Source organism: Mobula birostris, chromosome 24, assembly GCF_030028105.1.
Source record: "Mobula birostris isolate sMobBir1 chromosome 24, sMobBir1.hap1, whole genome shotgun sequence".
Taxonomy (NCBI): domain Eukaryota; kingdom Metazoa; phylum Chordata; class Chondrichthyes; order Myliobatiformes; family Myliobatidae; genus Mobula; species Mobula birostris.
This window is the reverse complement of record NC_092393.1, coordinates 40409629-40432244: the sequence shown is the minus strand read 5'-3', so window position 1 is coordinate 40432244 and position 22616 is coordinate 40409629. Positions and strand designations below refer to the sequence as shown.

Here is a 22616-nt window from a genome sequence, read left to right as displayed (position 1 = left end):
CATTTAAAAGCTTACTTAAAAGGCAAACTGGGTCAAACAATGTTTTTGCCAAAACCCAATGAAATTGAAATTTTAATTCAAAAAGGAAAAATTAAAAACTTTATTTCTTGTATGTATAATTTGATTCAAAAACCGACAATTAAACAAGGAATCCACAAGTCAAAACAAAAATGGGAACCGGATCTGAATATTAATATTGGTGAAACAAATTGGTCAAGATTATGTCTTGACAGTATGACAAATACAATAAATGTTCAACTTAGATTAGTACAATATAATTTTTTACACCAATTATATATTACACCACAGAAAATAAATAGATTAAATTCAAGTTTATCTGATCAATGCTTTCGGTGTAATCAAGAAATTGGTACTTTCTTACATTCTACTTGGTCTTGTTTTAAAATTCAACCTTTTTGGATAAAATTAAGAGTCTTATTGGAACAAATTACTGGAACTCAACTTCCCCATAACCCTGTATTATTTCTATTAGGTGATATTGAAGGGATAAAACCGAAACTTAAATTGAATAAATATCAGAAAGAATTCATAAAAATTGCATTGGCAGTAGCTAAGAAGGCTGTAGCAGTTACTTGGAAATCCGATTCGTATTTAAGTATGAATCGTTGGAACAATGAAATGGCTAGTTCTATTCCACTCAAAAAAATTACTTATAATTTAAGAGATAAATATGAAACATTTTTGAATATTTGGCGCCCTTATTTACAAAAGTTAGGATGGCCTATTTAGTTGCTCCGATGATAAAGATCTTGGTCCCTTGGGGAAAGTAATAAATAAATATACTAAATTTATTTTGAATCCCATGGAGCATGTGGAAACCTTCCAATATCCAGGCAGTTCTTTTTTTTTCTTCTTTCTTTCTTTTTTTCTCAGGTAGGAGTATATATCGGGGAGAAGGGTTAAGGGGAGGGGGGAGGGTAGACATTATCTTTTCATGTATTCACTTTGAAAACTCAATAAAAATTATATTTAAAAAAAAGGTAGATTCATTTAGCATTCTTCACTTTCGGACATTTTTTACTGATATAGAACATTACAGCACAGTACAGGCCCTTTGGCCCATAATGTGGTGCTGAACTTTTAGCTTACTCTCATATCAATCTAATCCTTTCCTCTCAAACAGCTCTCCATTTTTCTGTTGTCATGTGCCTATCTAAGAGTTTCTTAAATGTCCCTAATGTATCTGCCTCTATGATATTAAACATGAGCAACAAGATTAATCAGAACCACTCAATATGGTGAGCTATAACCAGCAAAGCAGCTTCATTCACTTTGCAGCGAGGAACTGAACATGGTGATTTCCTCTAAATGGAAATCAAATGAAAATTGAATCCTTGCAGTATTTTCTGATGTAGATGTTTTTTAAAATAATTTATGTAAATAATTGTGCAAAACTACTTGTGGAACAGCCATAAAGAAGCCAATGTATTGACCTAACACATGGGCCTACAATTTGTTCAAGTTGTACATTGTACCAGTCAATCAGTGACCTTTTGTGAAAATAAAAACCAGGTAATAATTGTTAGATGTTTCTAAACTACAGTAAGTATGTTTGAACTAATGTCCTTTCCAACTTACATTGTGATTCTTTTGCAACAATATGCTAGCAGCAATAATTCTACAACCAGTTAATCTCCGGTCATAATTCTTGTAGGTTTCCCTATCTTTGTGAAAAATAAAATTGTGAGACACCCATGCAGAATATAGAGGAAGGATCCATTTTCATTAACAAACAGGTAGAAGAATAGGAAGGAAAGTACAGAAAACAGTTTTCAGGCAGAGGGTAGAAAGGCTCTGGAACTCTCTAGGATAGTGGTGGAGAGAGAAAGCCTTGTTACCTTTGATAAATACTTGTACGTTTACTTAGTGCCATACCCTGCAAGCCACAGCTCTTATTCCAGAAAGTGGGATTAGAGTGGGTAACTCTTTTCAACTAACACAATGGATAAAATCACTATGACCGGTGTTGTTCTGTAACTAAAGAAACTGGTGTATTTACTTATTGTGTTTTTATAATACACTTGCATCTCTTTTTCCTTTTTTGTTTAAATTTCTGTAGACAATGAAAAACTCGCGAAAGAGAAAATAGATCAAGGGAGTGAAGATCGGGTAAAACATGTCGAGGCTATCAATGAACAAAAGGCAGAGAAACCTCATGTAATCAATGCTGGTTTGAAGGGAGACGCCCCTAAATTTGATCAAAATTTGCCGGCAGCTGATCACAAAATGGATAATGTTGACCCAAAGCTCAAAGCTCAGCACAGTGCCCTAGAAGATCAGGATCAGGTTCATAATTCTAAGCAGGATGCGGAAATTAACAATGAAGCTCATAAGGCTGCCCCAAAACTGAAAGATGGAATCAAAGAAATTGACCGAAACATTGGGGCCCCAGAACTACTGAAAAGAAATGTTGGTGAAAAGATGGTAGTTAAGAATGATGCTGGAGTTCCTGAAGCAGCAGCTAAATCTGCCCAAAAGCATGAATTGAGAAATCCAATCATTCCCTTAGAAAATGGGGTCAGAGCTCAATGGAAAGAAGCTGAAGCTGGGGTTCAAAATCTGAAGATCCCAGATAAAGATACAAGGTTCAATGTTGAAGTAAAATCAAAAAACGATGCTCATGGCATTGAAGTGAAAATTGAGCCCAATTCTTTAATAGAAAAACCAGGGCAAGATGAGAAGAATGAAAAAGTGCAAGTTGAAGTTAAGAATGTATATGAGAGAAAGGATGATCATCCAGTTGGAAACATGGAAGATGGGAAGGACAAAATTGAGCATCCAGTGAAAGCAGCTAAAATTCCAAAAAATCCAGAAGAAAATCTTAATGTCAGAGCACAGGAATTTGACAAAATAAAAGTTGAAGAGGATTCTTTGAAAAATCACAGAAAAGCTTTAGATGATCAGATGCAGCCAGACCCAAACATTGTGCCACAACACAAGGAAAAGAATCTAGGCCATAAAAATGGTGAACCGTTCAAAGACCTGAAAGTTGATGGAGATGGTGATCTACGCAGAAAAAAGAGGGACCTGAGGTCACAAATGGACGAAAGCCATCAGGATAATGGAAATAAACTGATCATCAACCTTGATCCAGTGCCAAACTTTAAAACTGATAATCTCCGAGGTGCACTGGAAAACCAGCTGAAACAGGTGGCCGAAGGGTCATTCCAGATAGTTCAGATTCGAAAGATGAAACAAGTGACCAGTACTGAAAGTGACACATGATTTTTGTCTGTAGTCCAGAGAACTTATTAGGGTTCAGACAAAATATTTCTTGGTTGGTATACTAAGATTCCTTTGTGTGCCACCTGCAGCTTATAGTGTCCCATCTGCATTGCATTGCGTGAGTGAAGTCAACGTACAACAAATCACAATAGGATTTTAAGAAGCATTTTAAAGTAATTCAGAAAAAACAGCTATTGGAATTTGGTTCTCTGCTAATTAGGAATTGTAAACAAAGAGGTTAATCAATGATTGCATCTGGATCATTTGATTATTGGAAGGGAGTGGATAATTAAGGAATTCTAAAAGTGTCTGAATTATAGAAAAATTCAAGTCCTGTTGTTCTGTACATCTATTACTAGAAGCCACCAAAAATGAGTAAAAGAATATACTGTGCAGCTTATTGGAATTGTGACAACTAAATGTACCATTGATTGTATGAAGGCCACTTCCAAATCTTTGAAATGCAACTAAACTACCCAATTCCTAGTGTCTTCTGTTTCCTCTCAGGGACAGCAAGCTGGTTCAACGTAAACAGCAAGCTTTTCTTATTGGATGTTTCTAAATGGATATTCATTAGGGCAATTGATTGTATATTTTAATATAAAATAATTTGTGATTAGTGCCTATTTTTTTACATGTGTGCACGAGAAAGTTACCATCTAAACTCTGAGATACAAATTTTATGGCTGAAATATCAATAGTTGATTTACGACCTTTCCTTTCCTGCTAAAATAAACTAATTCAGATCACATTTTATGCTTTAAAATGTGCTCGGTTCTCTATTAATCCATTGTGCATTGAATTTTATAATTGCTACCCTATCATAACTTTGGCATTCTGAAAAGCTGATAAATTATTTTACAAGAGTTATTTCCAGTGTTTTGAATTAATTGTGTGTTTTATGGTGGGCGAAAGGTGCAATATTTAATTGTAGCCATTTATCTAACTCTCTCAGCACACCTGTAGGCAAGGTATGTAGGTCAGCCTTTATGCCCAGAAGGAGGAAATGTATATTTTAAATAATAATCCAGAATAAGTTCCTGAACAATGCATTATTTATATAAAGAAACACTTTTCTTTGTATACTTTTCTGAAGAACTAACTTTTGAAAACTGATTATGTAATTGTTCTCTGGCTGCCAATTCTATTTAGAGTTTAAGAACTGAGTTCTCAATTCTTGACTATTTTCCATACACAACGGGCATCATCTCAAGGGTCAGTCAGCATTGGAATATGAGATGTCTGTATTCACTCCATAGAATTGCCTTAAGACGAAGTAGATACAGTACCAAGTTTCCTTTTTGTCATGGGGCTAGGAGATGGTATCTAAATATTCATATTTTTGATGTAATTATATGAATGCAAGTCTGGAATTATTTGCAGTGAATTAGGTGGATGATTCAAATAATGCCATGTTAGCACTACCAATAATTGTTCCCATTTACAGGCTTTTCACGGATGTATTTTTTTTGTCTGAATGTGTCTACTTTAAAGATCTATGTTCAAAGTTTTATAAACTCGGCACACTTGTAAATAATAGTATTAAAACAGATGGTATGATAGATTCTATATAGGGTTCAGAACAGTCAGTAATTTTTTTCAATTTCCAAATCCTTGTTAGAATATCAGTTTTATTTATGGAAACTGATCAGGGAAGAGAAGCAGGTTATTTATAATGGCTGACGTTAATGTGGCCTAAATATAATTATTTTTGCAAATATTTTTAAGCCACAAAAATCTTCCAATGACTTAACTTTCCATTCTGTCAACATATGATGGTTAGGTAAATTTTTCTTAAACTATTTATTACTCATTTATTAATTGCTGTCTTTCATTACCAATGCTACAAGGAATCAAAAGTTAAAATCATCCATGTCCCATGAGTAATGTTTCATTTCCTATGTGTCTTCATTTGATGCATGAGTTTCTGTATCCTTTTGCAACATTATAATGCTGTAAATGTTACAATTTTTATACAAATAATATTCTGTTAGTTTAGTTATACATTCTGCAACATTTCAGAGAAATGGTTGGTCTGTATTCAGACCTTGGATAGTGTTCCTTAAGCTCCCTATGGGAAACAAGCAGAAATGATTATTGTCTTACCACCTGAATTCATTGTTTCTTGTAGATAAGTGCCTGAGTTCCACTTGTTGCCTTCTCTTGAGGTGCTGTTAGTCTATGAACCAATATATGGGAGGTGAATACCATACTACTTCCTGTAGCTCTTACCAAGTACATTTTTCTTGCTGGAAATAGTTGAATCCAATTTCCAAATTTAAATATCAATGTTTATCACATTTTCTACCTTGGTTGTTTTCATCTGACTGCCGTCCAGAGTTAAAAAGATGGCAAACACTGAGCTAGTTTTTTTAAAAAAAAAAGCTAATGCTTTGGGTCAGTATTTACTGTACATTAACTGCATCTGAGTTTCATAAAGTTGAGATGAAAGTGAATTTTTCACATTCCTCCTGGAAGTTATTTACATTGTATCTATCTTTCTGACATTTTCATCTATTGCAGGTTTTAAAATATTACTTATTGTGCTGTTATTTAATACTTCCCTAATACTTGTGGTCAGATCTTGTGTAAGCCTGTCATCATTTTGCTAATGTTTGAAGTGCTATTGCTGAGTTAATTCGGGATGTCCTTCATCAGTTCACCTTTGCATTTGAAAAAAGGATGGATTAAGTTTTAAGTGCAAAAAGCAACATAAGTGAAAGTGAACTAAACCATTGACAAGTCAGAAAATTTCACTGATGAGAGTCCAAGATAACATTCCAAATGAATATTAACTACAGATGGAGAAGGAAATGGAACACACAGATACATTGTTGTAATGTAAATGGTTGGCTTATCAATAAAGTGCAATTAACAAACACTGGTATAAAATTGCATTTATTTTCTGGAAATGTTGCAACTAAATGTACAGCAGTAGTAAAAATTTATTTCCCTGTCAGCCGTTTCCATTTTAATTAATCGATTGCTTACAGATAATGAACTGTAAAAGTGTCTAATGAGTACAATTCATTTAGTGGTCATTTCCTGAAGAGTTGATTCTGAGATCTAAATCCAATTCCAAATGTATTTAATACTTACGCTTCTCAGTTCCACATTTACTTATCAGATTTTTTTTTATTGTTAGTTGTGATTCAGCAACAATCTGAATTGATATCCAGATGGAAGAATTAATTCAAATTAAACTTTATATTGGACATTAAATTTTTATGCTGTTATGGGGATAAGAGGTGGACTAATTTTTTTTGACAAAATTTTTGAAAGCAAGTGTTTTTTCAGTACGCTCTTACATAAAGTTGATTATTTATGTAAATCCCATTAGTAATTTTGCATTAGTGATGATTGAGCAATGTTTTGCTTTACACGTTCTTTACCTGAGTCATGAGCATTGTCATTTTAATATGAGTAGTTCACATAAATGATGAAATATTACAATTCTAACTTTGTAGGTCCACAATATTTGTCACAAATTTTGAACAAGTTATGTCGTTAGATTGGCAACAGCCAATATAATTCTCCTATTTGTCCTGACATTGGATCATGATTAGGTTTATCATTGACATGTTGTGAAATCTGTTGTTTAGTGACAGCAGTACAGTGCAAGACATGAAAAATATTCAGATACAATTAAAATAAATAGTGCAAAAGTTCTTTTCCATGATAACTGTCTTTCTAACAATTCTCTAGCAGTTTTAAAGTAACAACGGTGTCTATAAGCATTAAAACAGGACTGAATAATGGGCCAGTTTGTTAACAGTAGCCAGTGATTGTGAAGGGAATCACAAGCCTCTTCTCTCTGCCTCATAACTAACTCTATCATAATGGGATTCCCTTACATGGGGCCAACTATTGTAATAGAATGCAAATCAGACAGACCATATTAATTTTACCTGGAGATTCCCAGTTTGAAATTCCATGAAGATTTAGAAGTGTAAACTTAGTTTGGCCAGATTATTCACACAGGCAGAATAAAACAGTACGGGTATGTGGGGAAAATCTTTTACTTGGGTAGTTCCTTGCGATTAAGGAAAACTCAATTCCGCTTCAGATTTTTGGCTTCTAAGGTGGCTCTTCAGATCAATCTGGAACTGTAGATTTTCACAATTGTCATTATATACCTGCTGCTACAAGGGCTTCACCAAGCTGGGTCTTGCGCCAGAGGCACAATGTATATAAAGCTTCATGTGTCCGTGCCTACCTCTCCCTGGGTTTCTTATTCAGAGCTTGCCCAGCTGCAGGCCATTTCCCAGTCCCTGGCTCCAGCAATGTACTTAACTACAAGGGTCCCCAATTCCATGCTCTGCTCAAACACCTCAGACCTGAGCTCAAGTGATACATTTAACCACACTGGTATCTGGCTCCAACCACATTGAACATAGAATAGTACAGCACAGTACAGGCCCCTCAGCCCATGATGTTGTGCCAACCCTCAAACCCTGCCTCCCATATAAACCCCCACCTTAAATTCCTCCATATACCTGTCTAGTAGTCTCTTAAACTTCATGAGTGTATCTGCCTCCACCACTGGCTCAGGCAATGCATTCCACGCACCAACCACTCCCTGAGTAAAAGAAACCTTCCTCTAATATCCCCCTTGAACTTCCCACTCTTATCTTAAAGCCATGTCCTCTTGTATTGAGCAGTGGTGCCCTGAGGAAGAGGCGCTGGCTATCCACTCTATTCCTCTTATCTTGTACACCTCTATCATGTCTCCTCTCATCCTCCTCTTCTCCAAAGAGTAAAGCCCTAGCTCCCTTAATTTCTGATCATAATGCATGCTCTCTAAACTAGGCAGCATCCTGGTAAATCTCCTCTGTACCCTTTCCAATGCTTCCACATCCTTCCTTAAGTGAGGCAACCAGAACTGTACACAGTACTCCAAGTGTGGCCTAACCAGAGTTTTATAGAGCTACATCATTACATCGCGACTCTTAAACTCTATCCCTCAACTTATGAAAGCTAACACCCCATAAACTTTCTTAACTACCCTATCCACCAGTGAGGCAACTTTCAGGGCTCTGTGGACATGTACCCCGAGGTCCCTCTGCTCCTCCACACTACCAAGTATCCTGCCATTTACTTTGTACTCTGCCTTGGAGTTTGTCCTTCCAAAGTGTACCACCTCACACTTCTCTGGGTTGAACTCCATCTGCCACTTCTCAGCCCACTTCTGCATCCTATCAATGTCTCTCTGCAATCTTTGACAATACTCTACACTATCTACAACACCACCAACCTTTGTGTCCTCTGCAAACTTGCCAACCCACCCTTCTACCCCCACATCCAGGTCGTTAATAAAAATCACGAAAAGTAGAGGTCCCAGAAGAGATGCTTGTGGGACACCACTAGTCACAATCTTCCAATCTGAATATACTCCCTCCACCACAACCCTCTGCCTTCTGCAGGCAAGCCAATTCTGAATCCACCTGGCCAAACTTCCCTGGATCCCATGCCTTCTGACTTTGTGAATAAGCCTACCACGTGGAACCTTGTCAAATGCCTTACTAAAATCCATATAGATCACATCCACTGCACTACCCTCATCTATATGCCTGGTCACCTCCTCAAAGAACTCTAACAGGCTTGTTAGACATGATCTGCCCTTCACAAAGCCATGCTGACTGTCCCTGATCAGACCATGATACTCTAAATGCCTAGAGATCCTATCTCTAAGGATCTTTTCCAACAGCTTTCCCACCACAGGTGTAAGGCTCACTGGTCTATAATTACCCGGACTATCCCAACTACCTTTTTTGAACAAGGGGACAACATTCACCTCCCTCCAATCCTCCGGTACCATTCCTGTGGACGATGAGGACATAAAGATTCTAGCCAGAGGCTCAGCAATCTTTTCCCTTGCCTTGTGGAGCAGCCTGGGGAATATTTCGTCAGGCCCCGGGGACTTATCCATCCTAATGTATTTTAACAACTCCAACACTTCCCCTCCCTTAATATCAACATGCTCCAGAACATCAACCTCATTCATATTGTCCTCACCATCATCAAGTTCCCTCTCATTGGATCCCAGGTCTGACCACACACCTAACTGCACTAGTCCACTACAGAGATACAGTGCTCATTACATTATATCCATCTACTTCTTAAAAACTCACTTGTCAAACTACCTCTTTTATATGAGATGCAAATATAACTAAGAAATAGAAGCACATAAATGATAAGAAGGCATAGATAGATCATTGAGATCTCACATTGAGAGCTCATCTATGACCTGTACAAAAAAGACAGACTACACTAGAACCCAAGGGCAACCAATATCCTTGCTGGCAGGTTTGCCAGAGCTGTTGGGGAGGGTTTAAATTAACTTAGTGAGGGGATGGGAACCAGAGTGATAGGGTTGAGGATAGCGATGTTGGTTTACAAGCAGAGGTAGTGTATAGTGAGGCTGTTGGGAAGGTCAGGCAGATGATAGGACAAAATTGCAGCGAGTAGAATATAGAAGGGAGACAAATACTAGACTAAAGGTGCTATATTTGAATGCACGCAGTATATGAAATAAGATGATCTAGTAGCGCAGTTAGAGATTGGCAGGTATGATGTTGTGGATATCATATTCATAGCTGAAAGATGATTGTAGTTGGGAGCTTAATATCACAATATTTCAATATGCAGATAGATTGGGGAAAATCAAGTGTATGCTGGATACCAAGAGAGAATTTGTGGAATGTCTCTGAGATGGCTTTTTGGAGCAGCTCGTGGTTGAGGCCGCTAGGGGAATCAGCTATTCTGGATTGGGTGTTGTGCAATGAACCAAATAAGATTAGGGAGCTTAAGTTAGAGGAACACTTGGGAAACAGTACTCATAATATGATTGAATTCACCCTGCAATTTGAGAGGGGAAGCTGAAGTCAGATGTATTGATATTACAGTGGAGTAAAGGGAACTGCAGAGGCATGAGGGAGGTGCTGGCCAAAGTTAATTGGAAGGGGACACTAGCAAGGATGACGGGACAGCAATGGCTGGAATTTCTGGGAGCAATTCAGAAGGAACAGGCTAGATATATCCCAAAGAAGAGGATGTTTTCTGAAGGCAGGATGACACAACCATACAGTCAAAGCCAACATGAAAAGCAAATGGGAGGGCATATAATGGAGCAAAAATTAATGGGAATTTAGAGGACTGAGAATTAAAAAAAAATTAGGCAACTAAAAAAGTCATTAAGAAAGGAACGATGAGTACAAAAGTATGATAACCAATAATATTAAAGAGGATACCAAAAGTTTTCTTCAGGTATATGAAAAGTAAAGTGAGGAGAGTGTAGATATTGGACTGCTGGAAAATGTCACTGGAGAAATCACAAGGGTGGGTGGCAGACGAGATGGAGGATGAACTGAGTAAGTATTTTGCATCAGTCTTCACTGTGGAAGACGCTAGTAGTACGCAAGAAGTTCATGAGTGTCAAGAGGCAGTAGTGAGCGCCGATGTTATTACAAGGGAGATGATACTTGGGAAACTGAAAGGTCAGAAGGTTAATAAGTCACCTACCTACCAATATGAAGGTAGGTGAAGTGGCTGGTAGTGTTGAAGATGCAGATTAGGAGAATGGGCAAAGAGGTGACAGATGGAAACAGTGTTGGGAAGTGTATGGTCATGCACTTTGGGAGAAGGAATAAAAGCATAGACTATTTTCTAAATGGGGACAAAATTCAAAATCTGTGGCTAAAGGGGATTTAAGCAAGATTCCCTAAAGGTTAATTTGCAGGTTGAATCAATGGTGAGGAAGGTGACTGTAATGTTAGTATTCATTTCAAGAGGAGCTAGAATATAAAAGCAAGGATGTAATGCCAAGGTTTTATAATGCACTGGTGAGGCCTCATTTAGAGTATTGTGAGCAGCTTCAGACCACGTATTTAAGAAAGGATATGCTGACATTGGAGAAGGTTTAGAGGAGGTTCACAAGAATGATTTTTGGAATGAAAAGGTTATCATGTGACAGTGATTAAAGACTCTGGGCCTGTGCTCACCGGAATTTAGAAGAATGAGGGGAGAGTGGAGAAGTCTAGGACCAGAGGGTACAGTCTCAGAACAGAAGAACTGAAATGAGGAATTTCTTAAGCCAGGGGGTGGTGAATCTGTGGAATTCATTGTCACAGGTGGCTGTGGATGCTAGGTCACTGGGTGTATTTAGGCAGAGGTTGATAGGCTCTTGATTAGTCAGGACATGAAAAGTTATGAGGAGAAGGTAGGAGAATGGGGTTGAGAGGGAAATGGGTCAGCCATGCTGAAGTGGGAGAGCAGATTCAATGGGCTGAATGGCCAAATTCTGCACAAAGTCTGATGGTCTTGTGGGAAGTTCTTTACACAGAGAGTTGTGGGTGTTGAACGCTGTGCTAGGGTTGGTGATAAAGGCAGATACATTTGTGCCATTTAAGAAATCCTTAGACAGGCACTTGGATGTCAGAAAATTGAGTGCTGTGTAAGATGGCAGGGCTAGTTTGATCTCAGAGAAGGCTAAAAGATTAGCACAACATTATTGGTTGAAGGGGCTGTATTATGCTGTAAAGTTCTACATAATCACATTTTCATTTCTGAGATACAAAATGGAAAAGTTGATCGGAACTGAACTCTGCCTGGTACAAAAAGACATGAATGAAGAGTCGCAGAATTACTTTCCAACTGTGCTGTCTAAAAATCAGAATCATGAAATGTATTTCCAAGACCAGTGTGAAGTATATTAACCTTGGGTGCAAGTATAAATTTAAAAACAGAAGTAATATTTACTATTCCAGAAAAAAATGATAATATTTAGATACTAAAGGTCAGTGCCGAGGAGAATTAAAGATCTGAGTAAATGAGCCATTGAGATATTTTTCATCTGAGAACAAGGATTTTCTCTAAGCTACAATGGAGAATAAAAGACTTTTCTAAAGCTTTAAGACTAAGATGAGACTGCTTTGAAGGTACGCAAATGAATGTAATTTCTGCTGACTTGATATGGGGATATATATGGATAACAGGGTAATTAAAAATATAAATATCCTAATCCCTCACTTTGGGGATAGAAATAGTTTGTCCAACTGCATAAAACATAGAATTGTATTAATTTATGAAATAAAAATATGGGTTTTCTTGTAAGAAGGTTTTTATCTCTGAAAGGATGTGCTGGCATTGGAGAAGCTCCAGAGGAGGTTCACAAGAAATGTGGTTAGTGTATGAGAAGCATTTGATGGCTCTGGGCCTGTAGTCACTGGATTTTAGCAGAATGGGGGGGGTGGATTTAATTGAAACGTTTTGAATATTGGTGTGTTGGCGCGTGGCCAAGTGATTAAGGCTAGTGACCTGAAGGTTGCTAGTTCGAGTCTCAGCTGAGGCAGAGTGTTTTGTCCTTGAGCAAGGCACTTAACCACACATTGCTCTGCAATGACACCGGTGCCAAGCTGTATCGGCCCTAGTGCCCTTCCCTTGGACAACATCGGTGGCGTGGAGAGGGCAGACTTGCAGCATGGGCAACTGCCGGTCTTCCATACAACATTGCCCAGGCCTCAGTCAACATCGAAATCGATGGACAGCTAAAGAAGAAGATTAAATATTGAAAGGTTTAGGCAGAGAGGATGTTTCCAGTAGAAGGTTCACAGGGCACATCCTGAGAACTGAAGGATATCCCTTTAGAATGGAAATCAGGGATTTCAAGAGGTGGTGAATCTGTAGAATTCCTTGCCACAGACAACTGTGGAAGCGAAGCCATTGGGTATATTTAAAGTGAGGTTGATAGGTTCCTGATTACTAAGGGATCAGAGAATGGGGTTAAGAGGGATAATAAATCAGCCATGATGGAATGACAGATGAGCTGAATGGCCTATTTCTTGCACATATGTCTTAGGGATTTATTTTTTAAAAACTTCACTGTTACTCAGCTCATGAAGCTGTGTAATCTCATTGTATGCTCAGTTACAACTACCATTTATTATGTTTTAACAGAACTGCATTTTGCCATATTCTAAGGCATTATTATATGTGTCTCATTTTCAGATGAATGTACTTGGTCTTTACAGTGGCCACTCATCCTGCTATTGCACTTCCATTTGGCTTACCAACCTCTTACATTCCATGGGTCTATTTGGGCATTCTCTCACTCTGAGGTTTAGCCTAGTAACAGACACAATGGCGCCAATTCTGAAAAATTTAATGAACTGCAGAGGGATAATTGAGGAAAAGAACATTGTTTTATTGTGCCTGATTTTTTAAAAAATATTGCTGCTTTCACTAGGGTACAACATACTGCTAAGCTTTAAAGCTCATGTTTCAGCTACTCTTATTAACAAGTGTAAAAAATACTTAAAGAAGAGATTTCCATTTTCTCTCCATCCATTCAAGTTTAACCTCACTTCCACTTTACCTTGACCCACTGATGTTACTCTCCTGCCTTTCAAACCCACCCTTGAAGCAGACAGAATCCTGTTCCACCAATCATTACTGCTCTGGTAGTCCTTTGCTCTGTTCTCTCTGACCCTTTTACCCTATCCAAATATTATTCTATCTTTAAAGCCTAATCAGTTTTTCTGCTTTGCTTCTTCTCAGCATAGCGTCAAAAGTTTAATATTCATCCTTGCCTTTCATCAGCCTCAATTCTTCTCGTCCATCTGATTGACCATCTGTTTGTCATTGAGAAGCACTTTGAGACATCCACTGCATTAATAATTGACAAAGAGGAGTTTTGCAAAAGAGCCAATACATTTGAAAATGGATAAACCACCTGATCCAGCTGGGATGCATCCTACGTTGCTGAGGGAAGAATGGGACAATATTGTGGATCCTGTAACCATCTTCCTCCAAGCAATTATAGATTCAGTTGGTGCCTGAGGACTGGAAAGGTCAAAGTAAATTTATTATCAAAATATATACATGCTACTATTGTATATTGTATCATTTCTTAATGCATACATTAGTAAATGACAATAAAAGAGGACTGCGTGTCCTCATAATCTAATAATCTATACATGTTACTGTATGCTACCCTGAGATAAATTTCTTGTGGACATTCACAGTAAATACAATGAAACACAATAGAATCAATCAAAAACCACACACAACAAAGACAGATAAACAGCTAATGTGCAAAAAGCAATAGATTGTGCAAATACAAAAAAAAACTATATAAATAAATAAATATTGAGAACATGAGTTGTAGGGTCCTTGAAAATGAGTTTATAGGCTGTGGAATCTGTTCAGTGCTGGGGTGAGTGAAGTTATCCACACTGGTTCCAGTACATGATGGCTGAGGGGTAATGACTATTTCTGTTGTGAGGCCCAAGGCTCCTTTTCCTGATGGCAGCAGTAAGAAGAGAACATGGCCTGCGTGGTGGGGGTCCTTGTTTATGGACATTACTTTCCTGCAACAGCGCTCCTTGTAGCTGTGCTCAATGGGAGCAAGGGCTTTACCCACTGCTTTTTGTAGGCTATCCTGTTCAAGGACATTGATGTTCCCATACCAGGTCACGATGCAACCAGTCATTATACTTTCTACTATGCATCTATAGAAATCTGTCAACATTTTAGATGACATGCTGAAACTTTGAAAATTTCTAAGAAAGTACAGGTACTGTCATGCCTTCTTTATAATGCCACTTACCTGCTGGACCCAGGACAGGTCCTCTGAGATGATAATGCCAGGGAATTTAAAGTTACTGACCCTCTCCACCTCAGAGGAGATCCCCTGCTGCAAACTGGCTTACAACCCTCCGGTTTCCTCTTTCTGTGGTCAGTAATCGGCTCTTGAGGGAGAGGTTGTTGTGGCACCTCTCAGACAGATTTTCAATCTCCTTTTCATATGCTGATTCGCTGCCACCTTTGATTTGGGCAGAAACAGTACTGTCGTCAGCAAATTTAAATATGACACTGGATGTGTACTTAGATTAGATTATGAGGACACTCAGTCCTCGTTTATTGTCATTTAGAAATGCATGCATTAAAAAATGATACAACGTTCCTCCAGAATGATATCACAAAAAAACACAGGATAGACCAAGACTAAAACTGACAAAACCACATAATTATAACATATAGTTACAACAGCGCAAAGCAATACCATAATTTGATAAAGAACAGACCATGGGCACGGTAAAAAAAAAGTCTCAAAGTCCTGATAGCCTCATCATCCCATGCAGGCGGCAGAAGGGAGAAACTCTCCCTGCCATGAACCTCCAAACGCCGCAAACTTGCCGATGCAGCACCATTGGAAGCACCCGACTGCAGCGGACTCTGAGTCTGTCTGAAAACTTTGAACCTCCGACCAGCCCCTCCGACGCAGCCCCTCAAAGCACCATCCTCCGCCAAGCGCTTCGACCCCACTCCAGACGCTGAGCAACAAGCAAAGCCGAGGACTCGGGGCCTTCCCCTCTGGAGATTCTGGACCACACAGTAGCAGCAGCAGCAAAGCAGGCATTTCAGAAGTTTCACCAGATGCTCCTCCGTGCTCTCACATCCATCTCCATCAAATCAGGATTGTGCATGGCACCCTACTTGACAAATTAGCCTCATAGTCATAAGTATAAGGGAGGAGAGCGGGGGGCTAAGCACACAGCTTGTGGTGCACCTCTGCTAATGGTGATTGTGGAGGAGATGCTGTTACCAATTCGAACTGACTGGGTTCTGCAAGTGATGAAATTGAGGATCCAATCAAGGAAAATTACAAACGTTGCACCATTTTCAAAATTACAATTTGTGGATAAACACAGCGACTATAAACAATCTGATCAGTGGTTGGGAAAGTTCCAGAAAGAACAATCGTAGACTTAGAGATGTATAGTGAGGAAGCAGGTGCATTGGCCTATCACATCTATGCCGACCATCATGCTTTATGCAATACTAATCCTACTTACCCATGTTAATTCTACTTCTTCTATGTGAGAATGTAATGCTAAGGCTTTATAAGACATTGGTCAGACGGTACATGGAGTATTGTGAGCAGTTTTAGGCCCCTTACTTAAGAAAGGATGTGCTAACATTTGGGATGGCCCAGAGGAGGTTCATGAGAAAGATCCCAAGAACGAATGGGTTAATGTGTGAGGAGCATTAGATGGAGTTTAGAAGAATGAAGATGGACCTCATTGAAACCTATTGAATATTGAAAGGCCTAGGTAGAGAGGATGTTTCCAATAAGTCTAGGACCAGAGGGCACAGCCTCAGTATACAAGTATGTCCTTTTAGAACAGAGATGAGGAAGAATTCCTTGAACCAGAGGATGATGAATCTGTGGAATTCATTGCCACAGATGACTGTGGAGGCCGTCAATGGGTATATTTGAAGTAGAGGTTAATGGGTTCTTGATTAGTAAGGACATCAGAGGTTATAGGGACAGCAGGAGAAAGGGGTTTGGCAGATAATAAATCAGCCATGAAGGAATAGCAAGGAAGGCTTGATGGGCTGAATGGCCTAATTCTGCTCCAATGTCTTACGCCTAATGCATTCGAGTATCTGTCCAGATGCCTCTTAAAAGTTACACCTATTCCTGTCTCTAACATCTTTGTGTGGAAAATTTACCCCTCATATCTGTTTTAAACATTTCTCTTACTTTAAACCTGTTCTTTTTAGTTTAAGACCCCCTGAACAAGTGACTGTATAGAGAAAGTCAGAATAATATTTAAACATACTTAGATTTGGATCTATTTAACTGAGAAATTTTGTTAATGAATTTCACAGTAGAACCAAAAAAACTGGGAAACTGTGCCAGGTTTGTTGGGGAGTGGCTGTGGATGGCAATCTTGAGGTCTTGATTGATTGGGTTAAGTTCAGGACTCTGGGCCACTCAAGGACATCAATCTTCTTCATTTGATGCCGCTCCATGGTTCCCCTAGTAATGAGTTTTTGGGTCGTTGTTCTTCTGAAAGATGAACTTCCTCCCCAGTTTAAGCCTTCTGGCAGAGGCTAACAGGTTTTTATCCAGGATCTCTCTGTACTTCTGGTTAGATGCTAACTGCATTTCATTGGCTTTGTATCTGTACTTGGCACAATGACAATAAAGTTGAATCTAATCTAATCTATTTAGCAGCATTCATCTTCCCATCAGTCCTGACCAGAATTCCAGTCCCTGCTGCTGAAACCACCCCCCTCCATAGCATGATACTACCTCTACCATACTTTATAGTAGGAATGGTGTTACCAGGTTAAAGCACAGTATTAAATTTACGCCACACGTATCACTTAGTGTTGAGGCCAAAATGTTCCACTTTAGTCTCATCCAACCACAAGACCTTCTTCCGCATCTTTACAGTATCTAAGTGATGTTTTGTAAAGATTTTATGGGCAAGGATATGCTTTTTTTTATCCAGGGCTTCTTCCTTGCCACTCTTCCATAAATACCCTTTTAATGCAAGGCCTTTGAGATTATGGATCCATCAACTTTATCTCCAGTTGCAGCCACTGATCTCTGCAGCTCACTCAAGGTAACTGTTGGCGTCACAGTAACTTCCATTACAAGTGCCATTCTTCTCCAGCGACTAGGTTTAAAAGGGCGGCCTGAACTAGGCAACGTGGCTATGGCTTCATCTTTTTTCCACTTTTTCATGATGGACTGCTCCGAACTCCGAGGTATGTTCAGTGCCTTTGAGATAGTCTTATACCCTTCCCCAGATTTGTGCTTCTCTATTATCATTTCCTTGACTTGTCTTGAATACTGTTTGGTCTTCATTTTGGTTTGGTCTGTTGCAGATCTCCCATACAGTTGGACCTTACAGAGAGAAGTATTTCTTATGAGTTCATTGAAATCAGGTGATGCTCCAATTTTTTACAGGGTGAGTTGTTAAGGTAATATACAGTATTGCACCTGAGGAAATTTAGCATAGTAATTACAAAAGGGATGAATACTTTTTTCAGCCTCACAATTTTGGTTTCTAATTTTTAGTAAATGGTTGACGGGTTTTGGAATTTTTCTTTTTATTTGATGTGAAGCACAATGGTTTGTTGATTAGCTGAAAAAAATCCAACTTCTATATATTTTAAATTTAGAAAATGAGACAGTAAAATATGAAAATATTTGTGGAAACTGAATACTTTTTTGAGGCACTGTACTTCAAAACATACAGTGAAGCGTATCATTTCCATCAAGGACAAACAGCCCAAGGATTTGCTGGGGTAGCCCACAAGTACCACCATGCTTCTGGTGCCAACATAGCATGCCTACAACTTACCACCCCTGTATCTTTATAATGTGGAAAGAAACCAGAATACCCAGACAAACCCACACAGTCGCAGAGGAGAACATATAAACTCCCTACTGACAGTGACAGGAATTAAAATCTGATTGCTTGCGATGTAAAGCATTAAGCTGACCTTCGTACTACTGTGGCACCCTTTGCAAAACCAGCATTTGTTGCCCGTTCTTGGTTGTTACGAGAAGTGGCTGCTAGGCCCTTTCAAAGTTAGTCACAATGATGTGAGTCTAAAGTCATACAGAGGTCAGGCCAGATAAGGGCAGTGGGATTTCTTTCCCTGAACATTAGTGAATCTGTTGGTGCTTTTACAATAAGTCAGTACTTTTCTGGATGTCGTTGGTGTGCTTGGCCAGTTTGTTTATGATTCCAGATTAGTTGCTGCATTTACATTCCACAGCTGGCATGGCATATTTTTACTGCAACTCTCTAGGTTAGTTGTCCAGTTATTTAACAAACGCATCACTCTAGACCTCATAAAGCATCTGATAAGCCACCACAAATCTGTACTGGGAACAAACTGCCGCTGTAAGAATAGATGGAGAAGTGAGTCAGTTTATGAAAATCAAGGAAGGCGTTATAGACAAGGGTGTATTTTCTCCCCTGGTTTATTTAATGTGTACAGTGAAACAATATTACAAAAAATAAGAGACATCTTGGGAATCAAAGTTGATGGTGAAAACTTCAATAATTTCAGATATGCAGATGACACTGTGTTAATTGCAAATACGGAGGAAGAACTACAAAACTTAATTGATATACTTGTTGAAGAAAGTGCAAAAATGGGTCTATCTATCAATCGCAAAAAGACAGAATGTATGGTGATATCCAAAAAGAAGGAGAATCCTATCTGCAAGCTGAGAATAAATGGGGAAGACATAAAACGAGTACAGAACTTTTGCTATTTAGGAAGCTGAGTGACATCAGATGGCAGGTGCGACATGGACATCAAAAGAAGAATAGAGATGGCAAAAGACACCTTTATGAGAATGAAGAGTATACTGACCAACATTAAACTAGGCATGACAACCCGCCTCAGAGAACTGAAATGTTACGTTTATCCAGTTATGTTATATGGATCAGAATGTTGGACAATATCTAGTAACATGAGGAAACAAATTGAAGCAGCAGAGATGTGGTTTTTGAGGAGGATGCAAAGAATATCATGGATGAAACGAATATCTAACAAGGATGTCATGAACAGAGCAAGCACAAAAAGAGAAATAACGTATGAGATCATGAAAAGGCAATGTAACTTCATTGGACATGTGATTAGGAAAGAGGAGTTAGAATGCACGGTAATTATGGGAAAGATTGAAGGGAAGAAAGCAAGAGGAAGGCAAAGACAAATGATGATGGAGACAGCAGCCAGAGAACTGAAAATGAATACCAATGAATTGATCCACTTGACCCGAAACAGGAGTGTGTGGGCAATGGCAGTCAAAGCTCAAACTGGGCATGGCATCTGATGTTGATGATGAGATATAGGGTATATGCAAGCAGGCTTTTTCCATTGAGGTTGGGTGAACCTCAGCCAAGGGTCATAGCTTAAGGGTGAAAGGTGAGTAGTTTAAGGGGAACATGAGGAGAAACTTCTTCATTCAGAGGGTTGTGAGAGATTGGAATGAGCTGCCTGCATAAGTGTCCCAAGCGAGCTTGTTTTCAGTGTTTAAGAGAGGCTTGGATAGGTACATGGATAGTATGGATATGGAGGGCTACGGTCCCAGTGCAGGTCATTGGGAATAGGTAGCTTAAATGAATTTTCGGCCTGGACTAGAAGGGTCAAAGTGTCTGTTTCTGTGCTGTACTTCCCTATGACTGTATGATCAGATCTCCTAAGGTGGCATCAAACTCCTGTGGACACAGCCTCACATCCTCCGAGACCTTGCAACATAGTTGTGATTCTTTGAAAGCACTTTCCTGTACAGTATTCAGACTTCACTTACTTTCTCTACTCACATTCACTAAATTCATAATCAGGTGAACGTTTACAACTCCCTGCTCCTGTCTTCGAAGTTCAAAGTAAAATTTATTATCAGAGTACATACATGTCACCACATACAACCCTGAGATTCTTTCTCCTGCAGGCATACTTAGCAAATCTATAAAACAGTAACTGCAAACAGGATCAATGAACAACAAACTGTGCGAATGCCAATATAAATAAATAGGAATAAATAACGAGAGCATGAAATAACAAGATAGAGTGGCCTTAAAATGAGACCATTGGTTATTCCCCTTAATTTCAAGAGTCTGCTGGTTGAGAGGAAGCAATATTCTTGAAGCTGGTGGTGTGATTCCTTCTACCTGATGGCGGCAGTGCGAAAAGAGCGTGGCCTGGTTACTGAAGAACTTTGATGAGAGGTGCTACTTTTCTACGGCAACGCTTTATGTAGATATGCTCAATGGTTGGGAGAGCTTCACTCCTGATGTACTGGGCCAAATCCACTACCTTTTGTAAGATTTTCTGCTCAAAGGCATTGATGATCCCACACCAGGCCATAATGTAGTCAGACAGCACACCGTCCACCACACATCTATAAAAGTTTGTCAAGGTTTTAGATGACATGCCACATCTCCACAGACTCTTGAGGAAGTAGAGGCACTGTTGTGCTTTCTTTGCATTACATTTATATGATGTGCCCAGGACAGATCCTCTGAGATAGTGACACCCAGGGATTTAAAGTCATTGACCCTCTCCACCTCTGAGTACTGTCTCATGGACCTCTGGTTTTACTTTACTGAAGTCTACAATCAGTTCCTTGGCCTTGCTGACATTGAGTGGGAGGTTGTTGTTATGACACCACACAGCCAAGTTTTCAATCTCCCTCCTGTATGCTGATTCATCACCCCCTTTGATATGGCCCACATCAGCAAACCTGTATATGGTGTTGGAGCTGTAATTAACCACACAGTCATAGGTGTAACGCGAGTAGAGCAGGGGTGTAGGCATGCATTCCTTGGTGCACCTGTGCTGATGGAGATTGTGCAGGAGCTGTGGAGGAACTGACTGGGGTCTCCAAGTGAGGAGATCAGGATCTTCTGTCCCCTCATTCTCAGAAGTTATTTTTAAAAAAAAAATGGAATAGCACAACTGTTTAAGATGACACTAGTGAGATACAGCGACTCTTTACTGGCAGCAAATGAATCTACTCACTACTTTATTAATCACACTTTTTCTGGACAATGTTCACTGCATTCAATAGCCTGTAACTTACCTTTCGGAGTTGGGCTTTTGAACTGCTTGTACAACCTGACATTTTTGTGGTGTTCTGGGGGATTCAGTGAACTGGGGTCTTGAAGGTGCAGTGTGATGTCTATGGGCTGAATCGAGGTGGCAGGGCCCAGGCCCGGGAGCAGACTCGGGGCTGAATCAAGCAGCAGGTTCCAGGCCTGAGAGCAACGAATGAGCTGATGTTCGGCCGATTTAAGTGCTGGGCCATATTGAAAAGGTTGGGTATGCGCTCAAGAGTGCTGATGTCTGGCCATCGCTGGAAAGGACTTGGGTTTGAATTGAAGCTGCAAAGCCCTGGCCAAAGAGCTCGCTCTTGTGAACTCTTTGTGTCATTTATTGATTTTTATCGCTTGCACGATTTGTTCTTTCTTCACACATTGGGTATTTTATGGTTTTTGTTTAAATGGGTTCTACTGGGTTTCTTTGTTTTTGTGGCTGTCTATAAGACAACGAATTTCAAGGTTGTAAACTTTGAACTTTGTGTCAAAGACTGCTGCTTTCAAATCCTTGTGAAGTTCTCACTTTTACAGTGTGGCTTCATGAGGCATGTATGTGCTGTAAGATGATGTATTCCAGGAAGGTCAAACTGATTTCTTGTGATTGGTGTGAGGTAACATTCTAGCACCCAAATAGGCCACACTTAGCAGCAGTTATTTGGGAGTAGTGTACTACAGTAGAAATTAACATTTGTTTCAGTTACTACTTTGGTGTTATCAAAACAGTCAGGCTGTAGGATATATACTCAGTGGTTACTTTATGAGGTGCAGGAGTGAAACCTGGTGTGGTCTCCTGCAACATTCTCTGTAAACTAGAAACTGATCTGTGTGAAAATCCCAGATCAGCTGTTTCTGAGGTACTCAAACTACCCCATCTGGCATCAATAAGTATTCCACAGTCAAGGTCACTTAGATCACATTCTTCCCCTTTCTAATGTTTGGTCTGAACAACAAGTG

At 39.3% G+C, this 22616-nt stretch overlaps 1 protein-coding gene across 2 annotated transcripts in view; it reads left to right on the top strand.

Moving 5' to 3' along the window:
* slc38a10 (solute carrier family 38 member 10) overlaps positions 1-6125 on the top strand; it is a 122280-nt gene extending 116155 nt beyond the window's left edge. For both annotated transcript variants that reach the window (XM_072242045.1, XM_072242044.1), the window contains exon 16: positions 2081-6125. In XM_072242045.1, coding sequence (XP_072098146.1) covers positions 2081-3246 — 1166 coding nt within the window. In that variant the 3' untranslated portion in view covers positions 3247-6125. The remainder of the gene's footprint in view (positions 1-2080) is intronic.
* The last annotated feature ends 16491 nt before the right edge of the window (positions 6126-22616 follow it).